Raw genomic sequence first — 16,058 nt, forward strand, 5'->3', positions numbered from 1 at the left:
TCTCTAACTCCAGGCATTTACCACAGCTAGGGAGAAGTGTCATGTCTGTATTGTCCTTGATACGTAACTGTGTCAAAGTTCTGGTCTCTGAAGCATGTTTTGTTTTCTTCTTGAACAACATTTGTCTGGCAATTTAAGCTTACTCTCTGCAAGAAACTTGTTACGTAGCTGCAATGTTTCTGAGTTGGACAAAAGTAATGTTTTATCTTCTTGTTTGATTAGACTTAATCCTTTTTAGAATGAGAGAGTGTAAGTGAATGAAAGATTAGTATGCAAAGGCAAAAGTAATTGTTCTATTAAATATTTCTTTGAGGGTCTCTTCTGTATTCCCATATTGATGAAAAATAATACTGTGTGGGTAATATGTCTCCTATATGCACAGTCCTTTAATACTTAAGTATGTTTTGCTTTAGGAGATTGATGAGTACATCGTACAAGCCAAAGAAAGAGGCTATGAGACCATGGTGAATTTTGGAAGGCAAGGGTTGAATTTGGCAGCAACTGCTGCAGTGACAGCAGCTGTAAAGGTAACCTTCTGCTTACATTAATTGCTTTTGTCCTTGATATACTTATTGAACAGTGTGGCGGTACCAAGGATTTGCCATTCCTGAATAAAAAGATGAATTCTGCAAATGTGTTGAAAACCTGGAACACAATGTAAGGGCTGCAGCACTGTAGTTCTTACTATGTCTAAGATGGTTTGTAGTGATTTTTTCAATGATGGGGATCAGATTGCATGCTATCTTCTGAATTACAGTAATTTTCTATGCAGGCTTTTGGTAAAGATGACCATTGTTTCTTTTCTGTCTCCATTGTGCTTTCTTGTTGATAAACAAACTGTTTAAAGGATTTCTGGCTTCTTTCTGCTGTTTTTCTCCAATCAACTTGAGGTAACTGCATATATGAAATAAGGCATGATAGATTACTACCACAGATAAGTTATCTTGACACAATTAACTTGTTTGCAACTAGCTGATTGAATTAGTAAATTAATGCACTAAGCATAAACTTGCATATTACTGTTTAGCATACTCTTGCTTTGTCGTCTAATTTCCATTAAGTCATGAAGTAAACTGTGATTCTTACAGATTGAAGTTTGTACAAAACTCAGAACATTCAGTTGAATTTGAAAGGGTTCTGGGTCTAGGAGAACAAAAAAAGTGCTTAAGTAAGCTTCTGAGCAACTTGTGGCCCAACAGCAGGGAGTAGAAGATTAGCATGATGATTTTTTGGCAATGTATATCATAGAAGTGTTTGGGTATCCTGCCTAATATTCAATTAAAACACAAAAGTGTGGAAAGTAAGATGTGTATATCCTAGCTAAATGATAGTCTTGAGACTATCAGGATTAATTTCCTCTAGTGAATAAATGGAACTGCTGTGTTTTTAGTAACAGGGCTTAAAAATGTTGGTAGGTAGCAGAAAGCACTGTAGAGATCCCAAGCTGTGACAGTTAAGGAAATGCAGCTAGCATTTAACTTAAATTTCTGTGTTCATACGTAAACTTAGTTAATAAATCAAACTCAATTTCAAAAAATGCATTTTCAAATACTATCTTAAAAAGGTTTGGAGAAAGTCCCAATGTCTTCTTTATTCACTTTCTCTCTTTTTAAAGATGTATGTGGATGGTACTTTAAAAAAACATAGTTTTAAAATATAGGCACAATGAGCCTGGGTTCAATTTGATTGCTGGCTCCTTTTTTTGTTATTCAAATTCTTAGCGTTACCTTGAGGCATGAAGTAATGTAGAATGAAATAGAGTATACCTCTAGAGGAATGAAAGTATCCAGACTGAAAGTTGGTTATTTAAAAGCAAATAAACAAAAATAACAACAACAAAACCAACCTCAAAGTACTCTGGGGAAAATTTAAGAACTATGCTATTTAAAATGCTAAAAAGGTAAATTCTCTGCCAAACAGCAATCATAACTTACTATGATGTGTACTGTAATGATACTTAGGCTCTATGTTTTCACCATGGCTGGCTGGCTAAGGTTGAATATGTCCTTGTTAATTCTTATAGTGCTACAGATACACAGTAAAATAAATAATGCAAATATCTCCTCCCAGTTTCTTCTGAAGCATGAATAACTTTTGCCTAAATGTCATCCATGTTTGGATTTTTTAGCTATTCAGCTGTGACTGGCAGGATGCCTGCTCTATTTTCTTAAAACTTGCTTAACATGCTCATGAATATTTGTACAGAATTATTTCGGTGCAGATGAGATGCTTGGGCAAAAAAACTACTACAATACCAGAGACCTAAAATAGACATGATTTAAACACTGAAAGAAGAGACTCTCTGAAAATCTTTATTTTGGCATGTTAAACCTCTCTTCAGTTTCTCATTCCAAAAAGCTGAGAGTGAATGCTCCATGCAAGCAAATGGAGACAATGCACGTGTTCTTGATTTTTGTTCCCTGTTTTTCAAGAGCTGACTGCTGCCTCCAGCAGGTGAAAAGATTATCCCTTCAGCATGAGCTGGTGGAGCATGCTATAGTGTTTCAGGAATGGAATGCTATTAGTGGGATCAGTTTTGATGGGAAGGAGACACATTTATCATCACTTTTTTTTAATAGAACAAGCATGCTTATTCTGACACATTGGATCTCAAATTAGGAGTAGAGAATGTAGGAGGTTAAAGACGAGAAGAGGTCCAAAGAAAACTTCTGCTCACTAAAGTGTTCAAGTAAATGATGCTAGGATCTCTATATTCTCTGACTTGAGTAAATTTGCCTGGACTTCAGTAAAATCGCTTAGAAAATCTGGAATATTTTCAAGAACAAAAGTGGGAAAGAGTGGCTTCTCCAAGGGCTGACAAAGGAAAATGGGATTAGCATTGAAAGGCTAGTTGGCTATGTAGGGAAGGCTGAAGCAGACAGGTCAGTGTACTAAAATTTGACATAGATTCAAGAGTGCTCAGCTGTAAAGTTGAAATGTAATTGGCAGGAGCTGTGGCTTAGACTTCAAATTCCTATACTGATATTTTTAGCTGCTGCTAGTTAGCCCCTGTTCACATGAAATTTGTGTCCAGACAACACAATTTGATCATGAAGCTACTTTTTCCTTAATGTATTGATTAATCTACACCAGTTGAAATTCAGTGTTTCAAAACCGGCTAAATAGCATACATTAGAAAAGTAAATTGTGTTACTGTCATGTTAATTTTAGAATAAAAATCTTTGAAAAATACAAATTTCAGGGTACTTAAAGATGAAGCACACTCTAGGATAACTTTTTACAGTGTACTAATTAAGAAAAAATCAAGGTATGAAAGAATCAGCAACAAGATGCATTTAGTGATATGAAAACTGTTGGAGCTCTTCCAGCTCAGTTTTATAGGGGTTTTTGGAAATTGTCACAATACTCAGTTCCACCAATGTGTCCTGTATTTTGATGCATCTGCTTTCCAGATCTTCAGAGATGCAACTTAACTGTACACTGCAATTTCTGCCAACACACAAATTCTGACTTTGCAAGCTACTACGGAACACTGTTTTTTCTATCACCACCAGCAGGATGGCTACTCATTATGCTCTGAAACACACTGCACTTCCTAAAAAGGTCACACAAATACTGTTCATGTGTAAATTATTTGAAAATAATTCTTATTTTGATGGCTGTATTTCTGTATGACTGTTAGCCATCCTCAATCTGCTACCTCTCTGCTGTTTTAATGCTATTCTAATAGCCTTGCTCAAGCTTCCCCTCCTTCCTGCGTAGTGCATGACAGAGGAAGGTACCCTGCAGCCAGCTGTGGCATGCAGCCAGTATCACTATTAGCAGCTCCGCTCTCCAGCGATACTGCTTTCATCCCTCCTCCCTGCTGGGACTCCCAGGCACACTGCAGAGGTCAGTCGTGGGCCAGCAGTCCTTCTGCAGGTTGAGAGGGAACAGAAGTCCTTCCCTGTCAGCCCAGACTGGAGTGGGGAGAGAACAGCTGGGAATGTGGGTGCTGCACACCACGGCTTTGCAGCCACGGTGCTCCAGGAACCTCTGTGAATGCAGAGGCCATTCAGCACTTGTCCCATGAAGCTAAGCAGCTTTGTTCAGCAATCCTGACCACTGAGGGAGCACAAGTCCAATTTAAACAAGAAAAAATAGTCCCCGAGGCAGACATACTGTGTGGTGTCTGTTTACAGCAACTTCCCTGGGTTAAGTATATAGATTATAAAAATACATGCCTAATAGCAAAGTTGAGAAGGGCATGTCATAGATGGGGGTCAGCTGCTGTAACTACATATGAACAGCTTGCTAGAATCCAAGTCGTCTCAGAAAGCAGTCCCTTTAATAGGCTATTTTTATCAAAAATTAGATTTAGAAACCCATTACAACTTTAATTAGTGCTTCAGATGTATCACTGGTAATGAATGCGATCTCTGAAGAAGGCTTAATATGTTTTAGGAAATACTGGTGAATAAATAAGCAGACTCATTTTTAAGACCTGCATTTTAAGTCTACACAAACTTCACAGTTCATCTCTTCAAAAATAAAAAAGCTGTAAAGGTGAGCACTGGAGGCAGGAGATTCCCCACGTGCGACTGGACTGCTGTGGCCAGTAATTATGTGAACTTTCTAAGCAAGATCTCAAAGGTCTTAGCATAATAAAATTCTAAACGTGAATGTTTATTTTGTTCATGGAGGGTGGAAGAATCTTCTTAAAACTTAAGATCTGTATCAACACTTAATAAAGAACACAGCACAACAGTCCAAAAAACTTAAAATAAATAAATAAATAAAGAAAGAAAGAAAGAACATAGCACAACAGTGCACACACCCCCACCCTCTCCCCTTGAAATTTGTCCTCTTTGTCTGTGTGGTGATATCAAACTGATCTTGATTTGGCTGGATTGGACCTTCCTGGGGGTGAGATGGAAACTGCTTCCTGGCAGAAGGAGACTGGTGGGACTGTAGGAAGTATCTGCTGAAGATGGCATGCTGTGAGTGTGACTGCAGCACAGTGGTGGTTGTGCAGCCCCCATTCCTCCTGTAACTCAGGCACTTCTGCTGCATCTCTTATTTTTCCCTGATATCTTTCCAAAGGTCTTGATGCTTGCTCATTGTTATTTTAGGGCACATTGTTTGACCTTTTTTCCACTTTGAAAAACACAATTCTGTATCCAAATATGCACTGAAAAATAAGGTCAAACGTTCACAGTTAGGATCTACTCCTCTGTGTCTCTAATGCAGAATAAGAGATACAGGCTTGTAATTTGAATTCTTCTTAGCATGTTAATTACTATAATCTTAATTGCATTACCCTGTACAATTTCAAAATGATTGTCTTGTAGTACGTGGCATGATGAGTGAACTCAGTGCAACTTTTAAGCAAGTGTGTCTTCCTATACTTCTGTTCAGGGCCAAATCAAGACTTTGTTGTGATGTTACAGTAGATTCTGGCCAGATTTAAAGTGAGCGGAGTTGTGCTGAAATCATATGGATTCCGCTGAGAACTGACTGGGTTCATTTCATGCATTCATCAATGTTCAGTGATTGAGACTGGAGCTGAGTTGCATCTGGTCAGGCAATGGACACACTGATCAACTGGCTTGTGTGTTATAGCAGATACTGAAGGCTGTTGTTGCTGTCAGAAGAAGCAGCCCTGTCTCTCTGTTTCTCTCCATTTCTCTAGCGTCCTTGCAGCTGCCTGTCAGCCCTCAAACACAGCTGGTTTGTGAATCAGTTTACTGTGCAAATACTTCCTGATACTAGAACTGGAGCAGTGGAAGGGCAGGATTCCTGTTGTAGTGACAGACCTGCCTTAAATAAGTCCTTTTAGGAAATAAAAATAACTTCAGAGTGTGTAATTTATACACAGACCCTACAGCGTCTACAGACTCTGCAGTGGTGCATTTTAACTTAAAGGCAAGCTGTAGCTGTGTTCTTGGGAACGGTCAGTAGGAAGAGCAAGAAAAGCAAAGGCTTCTGCTTCCCTCATAAAAGCCCCTTTCTTTTATTGTTTAATTGTGGGGTATGAATGGTGTTGTAAGAATTAAATTACATTATTCTTGCATGTGTAGGGCACTTAGTTTTATGTGTTGTACTCGTGAGTAGTTGTTAGAAAATGAATATCGGGTTTCAGCCACATCCTTACCCCCTCCTGCCTCTCCCCTAAGCTTTGGTGGCCATGCCAGTTTGAGGAGTATCGCTGCGCTCTCTTCACTTTACATAGTTATTTTTAACATGAAATAATTTAACATACTGGCCTACCATCTGCAAACAGTTGTTGGCATGAGAGTGGGAACAAATAGTTGGGGTCAGTGGTGCAAGAACTGCTTTATGCTGTTGCTGAGAAAGGTGTGTGGAATTGTATCCAAATACATGGTACCGATACCAAACATAACACTCAAATGAGGATTTCTACTCAAAATCTTGATTTGCAAGAACAAAATAAAATCTTGCTCAAGATGGGATTCATGCGCAGGTTGGTCAACCATCCTCTGAAATTGTGAAATTTTTTTTTTGGCTTCGTATGCCCAAGAATTAAATGTTGTTTTAACGTGATACTAAGTAATGCGTCTGTCTTGGTTGCTTACATGCTTAAATTAATCTTTAATGCTATAATAAGATCATATGATGTAAGATGAAAGAGCTGCTTGATGACCTTCCTTTATCTTTTAACTTTCTTTATCTCCCATGTAGAAAAGATGTTAACAAAAACGATTAGAAGAAATAGTAATGCTCAACTGTGTTAAGCTATCCTTGAATGTAGTATTGGATGTTGGGTTAGTATTACGTCAGTACAGATGCACCAGTAAGAGAACCTACTAGCCTGTAGTCCAGGCAGGACCTCTTTGTTTTGTGGTTTCAGGTTTCTGTGACCTAGAGCTTTTGTAGTGCTGCCAGTTTCTCAGTTACTTGAGTTACTGTTTCAGAGTGTACTTTTAATCCTTTTTTCCTTTGCATATTAAAATCTGTGGAGAGTAAAATAGAAAATATCAGAAATCTTTATCTTCAACAGCACTTCTTAAAATGGAAGTGTTAAAGCCACTGTCATGCTACCTAACACTGCTAGAGAAATATCATGTTTGAAGCAAATTGAGCATTTCTGATGGTTTTTGTTCTTTCAAACACTTCCCCTCACCCAAAAAGCCTTTATTTGTTCAGAGTAAGGGAGTGAAATGAGACATTTGTAATGAAACAGCTAGCTTATCTGTAACATTTTCCTCTAGAATTAACATACAGTTAAACTTGGGTAAAAGCAATACTTAAAGCAAATGTAAGTTTATTGCATGCTTATGTTCAGTGAATTTTGTAGTGTAACAAGGAAACATGGACTTAACTGTCATCAAGCCAACTTTAACATCAAAATTAAAACCTCTGCTTTGTTTTCAAAGATACTGTTGTTGTATTTCAGAGTCAGGGTGCGATAACTGAGAAACTGAGAAGTTTCAGTATGCATGATTTGACTACTATACAAGGAGATGAGCCAGTAGGACAGAGGCCCTATCAGACATTACCAGAAACAAAAAAGAAAACCAGAGCCTCTGCAAATGAACCTCCAGGTAAGTATCCCTCTAAAATAACGGAATTCTGTTTTCCAGATAATAAATAATACATGGAAGACAAAAATCAGAAAGAACAGGAGTAATTTACCCCATTTAGAAATGGAAAAAAATAAACAAAAACAAACAACACAAAGAATTCTTGAATATTTGAATGGAATTGGCTTGAGCAAGACATATTGCAAAGTTAACAAATGACGCACCCTGTCCCCCCAGTGCATTTTTTTCGCAATCACTAACAGTTTAGTAATTTCTCCTGTCTCTGTCAGTTAGCAACAATAATTTGCCAAAATAAAGCGTAATTGGAAGTAAAAAAAAAAAAAAAAGTGATTAATTAGTGTTTCTGTGACAAATGGACAAAAAGTTAAACATTAAAATTTACGGAATCTCCATAAATAGGAAGAGAAAACTAATGGCAATGAATTCAGCAGGTCTGTGATCATTGTTGGGTCAAAATGTAAAATCACATGTGGTGATAGGAATAATGAAGGCATTAAATTGCCATAACATACTAATGCACATTGACCCTCAAAAGATGGTGTGCAGTGACCAACATGCTTTTGCAGAGATTTTCTGGAGCCTGTGCTGCTTGAAGAGAGACTTCTGTGGAATACTGTCAACCGTACCTTCTTAAATGGAGAGACTACAACGTAAGGTGGTTGATATTTTTCACAAAAGAAGTAGCTCTCTTCTAGTTTCTTTTGGCCATCCCCCTAAGTTTGTCCTTTCTTTTCACCTCTCCGTTTTGGGGAGAAGTGGTGGCTGTGGACTACAAGGCATTCCAGGAATCACATGGTAGCTCAGTGTTTCTTGAGGAATAAATGGCCACCTGAATGACTCTGTGCTGAATTGCTAATTGAGCCCAGAAGGTATCCTGTGCAAGTCAGCGTAAAGTACTGGCCAGGGAAAAAGCCCATGAATTCACCAAGAGTTGTGTCAGGGATGATGTCACTGCAGCTGTTGTACATGAGCTATTCCTCAGTAACAGACCATAAGTTATTTCTCTGAAGCAACTTGAAAATGCTGAAAATTCAATTTTCAGTAAAAACTACTCAAGTACAGGTTATACTGTGTAAATAGTCAGTGACTGTGACGTTCAATCTCACATCAAAATGTTTTCTTAGAGATACTTTAATTTTAACTATTTCTACTCCTGGACCGAAATCTAGTGTATACCTTTCCAGTTTTCTTTGAAGCTTCTTCTTTAAATTAGGGATTAAAAAAACAAAACAAAACAAAACCACTGGTGGAGTTGGAAATGCTATGTAGCAGAATGTTATTTTTTTGTGATGTGCACTAGGGGTTTCTGTACAAGCCATTTGAAAAGACCCATTTGTAGAAGGACTTTGATCATGGGGTGACTGTTATGAAAAAGGCAAATGTCATTTTGATGAATCAAATGGCATGTTACAATTACAGATAAGTATTCGTGCCACCGAAAACATCCCTAGTAAATAACTATAAGTAACAGATATGATTGAAAGCTTCCACGTTTAAGAAAAGATTAATTGAAAATGTACTGGAGGCAGTGACAGGTTGTCTCTAAAATGGCAGGAGGGGCAAGTCTGCACTGGATAGCAATGGAGCTAGGTAAGCTTGATTCTAAGTTCAGGAAAAAATGAAATGACCGAAAGGAAAGAAAGAACCTGCTTAAAGAAACATTGTTTTAAGATGAAGTGGTTATTGGTTATGAATAAAGTTGGGTTTAGTGTCTAAAAGATGTCCCTAGGTGTTCGATCTTGTAAGTTCTGGAATGGCCTTCGAAAGTAGAGCTTGCCAGTGGGACCAGATTACATTTGGGAGCTGTATATGTCTATGATGAGGAGTCTTGGCTTTTAGACCCTAAGGATCTTTCCAGCACATGTTTTTAAGCAGTTTGCTCCCTCTAGTGAAAATGTTTGTTAATAACCTTGGTACTAGTTTTGCAGGATTTAAGCAACCCTTAATAACTCTTTCACACTGTATCTGTCTAAAATGAAGTTTGGTATTTAACATGCATAGAGTATGCAAGTATGCAGAAAGTGTGCATGCAAGTATGAAGATACTAATCTAAAATTAGTTTTATATGTTAATTTCTAGTAAGTGCAAACTGAACTCTGGCAGTAAATTCGAGAAGTGAAAGAGTAGGATTTGATTCTATGGGGCAGAGAACTGGAGAAATGAAAGATTAGGGTTTGTTTGAGGAGGGACAAGAAGGCTGGGTGAAGAAAAGTTATTTGGTATTGATCAACTTTATATAGGACTGAGAAGTAAATCATGAAGATCATAATGTTCTTACTTTTGTTTTTAGACTTGCCACTTTTTATCTTAATGTCTCTTCTGGGGTTAAAGACGGGTCACTCAAAATCAAAAAGCACAGTTAAAAGATGTGTAAGTGATGTCTAAGTGAGAAATAACACGAGACTCAGAATTCTTTCCTTATTTTGAAGGCTGCTTTGATTTTGCCCTAAACTGAGTCTTTTGTATTTATCCCAAATTGCAAAAACTAAACATTCTTCTAAGGAAACATGAAACTTCATGGCTCCTGCTAAGATACATCAGCAAATCTCTTCTTTTGGGGGGAGTCCTCTGAGAATGGAAAACCAGTATAGAACTTCTAATGGGAGTGGCAATGAGGAGGGAGGAGGACAATAAACTGGGCAGCTGGAAACCTTCTGGTTTGTTCTTCGCTATGAGATAGTAAAACAAACACCGAAGGAAGGAATAACCAAATAAACATATAAAGTTAAGTTTAAAACACAACGTAGATTGTAAAAGGTATAGAGTGGTTTATCTCTCTAATACATCTGCCTGTACTTAATTTTAAGTACACAGTAATTTCATAGTTAATAATAGGGCTGGTGGAGAGTAGTGTCCCATTTAGTAGCCTTTAGTGTAAAAGTAGGTATTCGTCTGGCAATTCACAACAGATTACACTGAAAGTGAAGACGTTATTTTTGTCCAGATGCTTGGTGTTGGCATCAGTGTTATTCAGCACATTTAGTAGTGGCTGTGGAAAACTATAGGGCGCGCATAAAATAAAATATAGTCGGGATCAGAAGAAGAGTTTTCATTCATCTGCAAGTTTATTTTTGTTTTTTCCCCTCAAATAGCCTCCAAACAGCAGTGTTGCCAAAAATCTTAAGTACTTCTCAAGAAGACCATTGATTTTTTTTTGTAGTTCATTGTAAAGCAGAATATGGTGCCAAACTGATGGTTTAACTTTTGTAGTTAAGGGACTGCTGCATTACGTACCCATGGAATGAACTGGCTTGTTTCTCACAAATGGCAGAATGTGCTGCTCCTGGCAGATTGCTATATGCCTTGTTGGTTTGAAGCATCAGGAAGAGTGACGTATCCTTTAGATGGATGTGTGTACGGCTTTCTTAGAAAAGTTACAGGTACTTTTTATTCAAGCTTTTATACGACTGCTTTTTAAAGGTTACAAAATTCCAATGGAAAAAAATCCTGGAGATGATAAAACAGATGAAGAGGTGGAGGGAACACATTCCGAGGATGAAATGTTTGCTCAGAGAGGCCTTCGAAGAACGCAGAGCATGAAATCTGTGAAAACTATTAAAGGCCGTAAAGAGGCAAGTATAATTTTTCTTAAGTGTTGAGTTTACTTTTAAAGATGTACCTTGGCATTTTAATAATGTCAGAATTTAACTTTTATCTTAATCTTAGAGGGTTTATCAATGATAACTGGGTTATAGAATGTGAAATGGAGAAGGAAGTGTGTGTGGTAACAGTATCTAGGCTTGAAGCATTTGTAGTTTGGGGTGCTTAATGAAATTATGCAGGAATGAAATTAACTACGCAAGGGAAAAGGGATGCTTGTAATCTTAATGCTGACACCACCAATCCCAAGTTCCAGAAATGGCATACCTTGAAAGGAGTGTAGATAATGGTGTTGTCACCTGCAGTAGAGTGTCTTGATTGTGCATATTAAGCATCTGCTGTTTTAATGGTTGAAGATAATTCACAATTATTAGTTGGCATAGACATATGGCCTGCTTTGACTTGTAACCCACAAAGAGAAGATTTGTATGTGGGATTCAAAGAGCTTTGTGTTTGCGTGTGTCACAAACTTAAGGATGCTTCAGGATAAATGTCTGTGGTTAATCTCATAAAGTTTGGGGGGTAACTCTGGGAACAGCTTCTTGCCCAATTCTGTTGAAAATGTCTGTCATTCAGTCAGAGGCAGATTATCTCCCTGACTCTGTGAAGTGCCCAAAGCATGCTTAATGACACTTATTATATTGGAGTAGTAGAAAGGTAAATATTTCTGTCTGAAGTGACCTTAACTCTTTTAAGTTCTATTTTTTTTTCCCCTCAGATACGGTATGGATCACTGAAATACAGAGTAAAGAAGAGACCCGCCGTATACTTCTAAGTTTATTGCACAATGCCTGCAAGTCAAACTGCTGTATTATAATAACTTGAATTCAGTACTTCAAGTGTTAAAGATCTGTGTATGATTCATATAATGGATATATATGAATAGATATGGTAGGACTTGGTTTTGTGAGCCTAAATGATTTGATAATGTATTACTCTGCTCTTCTGTAATTGCTTGTTGTTTAGACTTTAATCTGGAGAAGGTATAGGATGAATTTCATCACTGCTTAAATAAGAGTTAAATGAGTAACAGGAAACAGCTTGACTTTTTCAGAGGTACTGAGCAGACTGAAATAATTACAAGTCCAAGTGAATTAGCAGAAGCTGTAAGTGTTTGGAACTTGTGAAAGTCGAACCCATAGTGTCCTTTAGTTTACATGGAAAGATAGGTATACTTGATATATTCTTCTGAACTACAGTTCCTGAAAAGACCTATGTGTAGTTAAAAAGCATAGTTTAAAGGACAGCATATGATATGGGGAAGGAGAAGGAAAGGTGAGATAGACAGGGAGTATCCTTAATATCATCTTCTCACATCATATTTCCAAGCTTAACGAACTTGTATAATGCTAACAGGTACAAAATGGGGGTACGTTTAGCACTTTATGCAAAACTGGGTAGTTTTGCGCACTTACTGATTTACAGCTGCACATGTCGTTTTAGTTAATTCTTAGGTAGATTAGACTTATCTTTTGAATGCCAGCAATTCTGTAGTTCGTGGTCTTTTTATAACTTGATTGCTTAAGTACATTTAGGATGCTGTAGATAATTGCAACTAACACTTAACAATATAATCAGGTGCCTTTCTGTGTCTTACAGGGCTGCGGGGTTATCTGTCTGTTTTTTTTGGTGTTTTCTTTTTTCTTCCCCCTTCAGCTGAGAAGATGTAACATGATTTAAGTCAGTTTTTGGTTAAAATTGTGGTAAATAAAACTTGTAGCGATTCTGGTGATAGACCTCAGGGATCTGAGCAGCCCATCAACTGTGTAATTAATATAAGTCATACTGTTGTGGTGGCATGTATGATTGATTATTCAGGCCCTGGTTTGGTTTTGCTCTGCATTTCTATAAGAAAATATATATATATTTAGATTATGTATATGTGTATATTTCTTATCATGTGGATTCTAAATTTGGCAATGTAGTATTTTATTGCTAAAGTTATTACTAAAATATTTACATACAAATAGCTTTTTCTGAAAGTCTAGCTCATTTACTCAGCCATGTTATAACCTAGTGTCCATGGCATGACTGTTTGCACAGATTAATTTTGGAATGTCATTCAAGGCAGGGACTTGTCAAAATAACCTTTTGAGGTTCCTGTTGGTTCCATTTTCTGTAATTCTGAGAAGTAGGCTGACTTTAGTTTTTTACCATGAATTTTGGCAAGACAAATCCACTTTTTGTAGATAGTTTTTTTTATTACTTGGCATGGGTAGAGATGGTGTTAATTTTCTGTAAAGGAGAATGATGTGTTGTCCCTCCTATCCTCGAATCTCAGACTCCAATCCTTAAACTTTCTCCCAGGTATGACAGTCACCTGCAAGTCTACTGCAGTGCTTTTAAACGTTTTCTTAAGGGTCTGCTGCAGTGTTTTCTTTTTATTGTTACAGCCATAGCAGATTTGCTGCTGGTGGGCACTTAATGGCCTGTTAATATAGACTGCCATTGAAGTAGTCTTCTGTAGATTTCTTTGGGCCAGGGTTTGAATTTTATGGATAAAAATGCAGCTGGTCTGTATTGGCATTGCGATTGTAGGCATTTACAAGCAAAATGTAAAGCCTTGGACAGATGTAACGATATTGATAGCACGGTGCTTTTAGCATCTCCATGGAAGGTAAATGCTTTAGTAAGAAGTTGCAACATTCCATATGGGATCAGAAGGCCAAAGTTTGTTTTACTTTACTCAAAGACATCATTTCATGCAAGATGACAGGAAGCCTGCTCTCTCCCAAGTGAGTATAGTGAAAAAATCCTGTCCTCTAACCAAAATGGCAATTTGTGATTTAGCTTTTATAATGAGCTGTTTCCTAGGGTGCGAGGAGTGGAGGGCAGTGCTCAGAAAGGGTGTGGTTCATTGCCTCTGCCCCACAAATGTTTGCAATTCTCATCTGCTTCCCTGAATGGAGGAAACGCCCAAGCAGGAAAAGTCTGTCTGTGTGTTATGGTATGTAAGATGTTAGAGGAAACAGGCTTTTGTATTTGCATCTTGCCCTTCCTCAAAAATTAGAATAACCTGGACACTGAGTCGAATCTCTAAATGTTATTCTCCAGTTGAGCATCCTCCCCGAGCACTTGGTGCCACATCTTGCGCTAACTCATGATGTTTTTTTAATTAGTAAGCATGGCAATAAAATTGTCATTGCTTTACAAATGAGAATCCTGCGTGAAAGAGCTGAGAAAGCCCTTCTTTCAGAATTCTAGTTTCTGTTTCAAGGTCATGTAGATTCTGTTTCTAGGGTTGGATTCCTTTCATGCTTCCAAGGCTAGAAGACATCTGAGTAGAAGTTTAGGCTCTAGAAAGCTCATGGTCAGTAAGTTGCTTTATGCAATGATACGTACTTAAGGCTGTAACTTCTGACAAATGTAACTTGTTAATTAAGTGGTGACAGGCTAAATAAACTCCCCTTCCCTGAAATATGGATGGGATTAGGAATGCTGGCAGTATTATTCATATTAATTACTGTTTGCATGTAAATGTATGTGTTCTTGCAGATACTGTCTTAAGTGATAAATCATCCAGTGTTTTCCTAGCTATTCTTTTTGTCTAATACCCTGCTGTAAAGTGTCCCCCTCTTTCTCTCCCCAGCTTGTTTTTGATCTTTGAATTCGTCCTGAAACTGCTTCACTATTGTTATCTTAGATTTTCTTTTCCTTGCTGTTCATTGTCAGCTGATGCTTGACAGGGCACAATTGCATAATTAGCCTTCATCCAAATGATACATATTTCTGCATGTTAAATTTAGTTTAGTCTGGTTTTGAAATGTTATCTTAAACTTTGTGTACAGAGAATTTTCAAACTTTTTTTTGCCTTAACAACTGCAAAGGTCATCTCTCTACCTTTTGCCAGTAAACTTCTTGGAAAAAAGTTAAGACATCAAAATTTGATTTAACAACCTTTTTGATTTTGGAATTTCAACTACCTATTCACATCAAATAATCTCACAAAGTGTTTCCTGAGAATTGTCTGACTGCTACCAACAAATGCTAGTATAGTTAAAGAAAAACTTACATAGGGATTAAAGGTAGTTTACAATAGAATACATATTTCTTGTAAAGTTTTGGAGTATTTCCAAAATATATCTTAACTGACTCGGACTTCTTAGCAAGAGCCTACTGTACATGTTAAAATACGCAGTTTGAGATGAGGTTTAAATTGATGGCCTCAGTTGCATATAAACTTAGGCTGGACTCTGATTACAAGGTAATTGCCAATATTAGCTACTTAATGCTAATTGCTTAGCCATGTTTAAGTAACTGAATATTATCCAAGATACTTTTTGCAGATTATAATGAATTTTAAAATGAACACAAGATAATTTGGTTAAGCAGAACAGTGGAGTAAGTGCTAGATGTATTTAACACATTGTTAATAACAAAAAATGAGTTTTATTTTGGTGTTGGTTTTAATAATGGGAAGTTGTTATTTTAAAGTATTTTTCTACAAAAACACGTGTGTGCAAAGGCAATACTTCAACGTTTTTCAAGAACTCATATTTTTGAATGCTACAGACCAGAGACTGTCTACATTGAGACTGAAGTTAGTAGCTTTAAAAAATGCAATGTAAGCTTTACTTTTTATATTGTAATAATACCTTGCTGTCAGCTTGTTTACATATTTGTAGGAGGGAAAGTTTCATTATGCATTGACTTATCTTGATGCTGTCTTTAATAAATGCTGCTTTGAGCAGGACGCAGTGGATATTTTATTACCTGAATTATGATTTACAAACCAGTCACTCTGTAATTTGTATTTTACTATTATGATTCCTGTACTGAAACAGCTTATCTAAACTTCCAGGAGACTTTAAAAACTGAAGTATGACTAAACTGTCCTTCAGGTTTTGCCATGGAGCCTGATGCTGTTTTAGACTTAAATTGAATTTACCCTGCTAAAGGCAACTTCAAAATGCAGTAGCATTAAATATTTTCATTATATGTTCTTCTCAGAGT

The 16,058-nt window shown here is 37.1% G+C and overlaps 1 protein-coding gene across 2 annotated transcripts in view; it reads left to right on the plus strand.

Moving 5' to 3' along the window:
* The window catches only part of REEP3 (receptor accessory protein 3), a 39,473-nt gene extending 23,675 nt beyond the window's left edge, over positions 1-15,798 (plus strand). For both annotated transcript variants that reach the window (XM_040562829.1, XM_040562830.1), the window contains exons 5-8: positions 414-527; positions 7,358-7,505; positions 10,926-11,077; positions 11,824-15,798. In XM_040562829.1, coding sequence (XP_040418763.1) covers positions 414-527; positions 7,358-7,505; positions 10,926-11,077; positions 11,824-11,880 — 471 coding nt within the window. In that variant the 3' untranslated portion in view covers positions 11,881-15,798. The remainder of the gene's footprint in view (positions 1-413; positions 528-7,357; positions 7,506-10,925; positions 11,078-11,823) is intronic.
* Positions 15,799-16,058: the final 260 nt, after the last annotated feature.

The sequence above is a fragment of the Cygnus olor genome, chromosome 7, assembly GCF_009769625.2.
Source record: "Cygnus olor isolate bCygOlo1 chromosome 7, bCygOlo1.pri.v2, whole genome shotgun sequence".
Lineage (NCBI taxonomy): Eukaryota > Metazoa > Chordata > Aves > Anseriformes > Anatidae > Cygnus > Cygnus olor.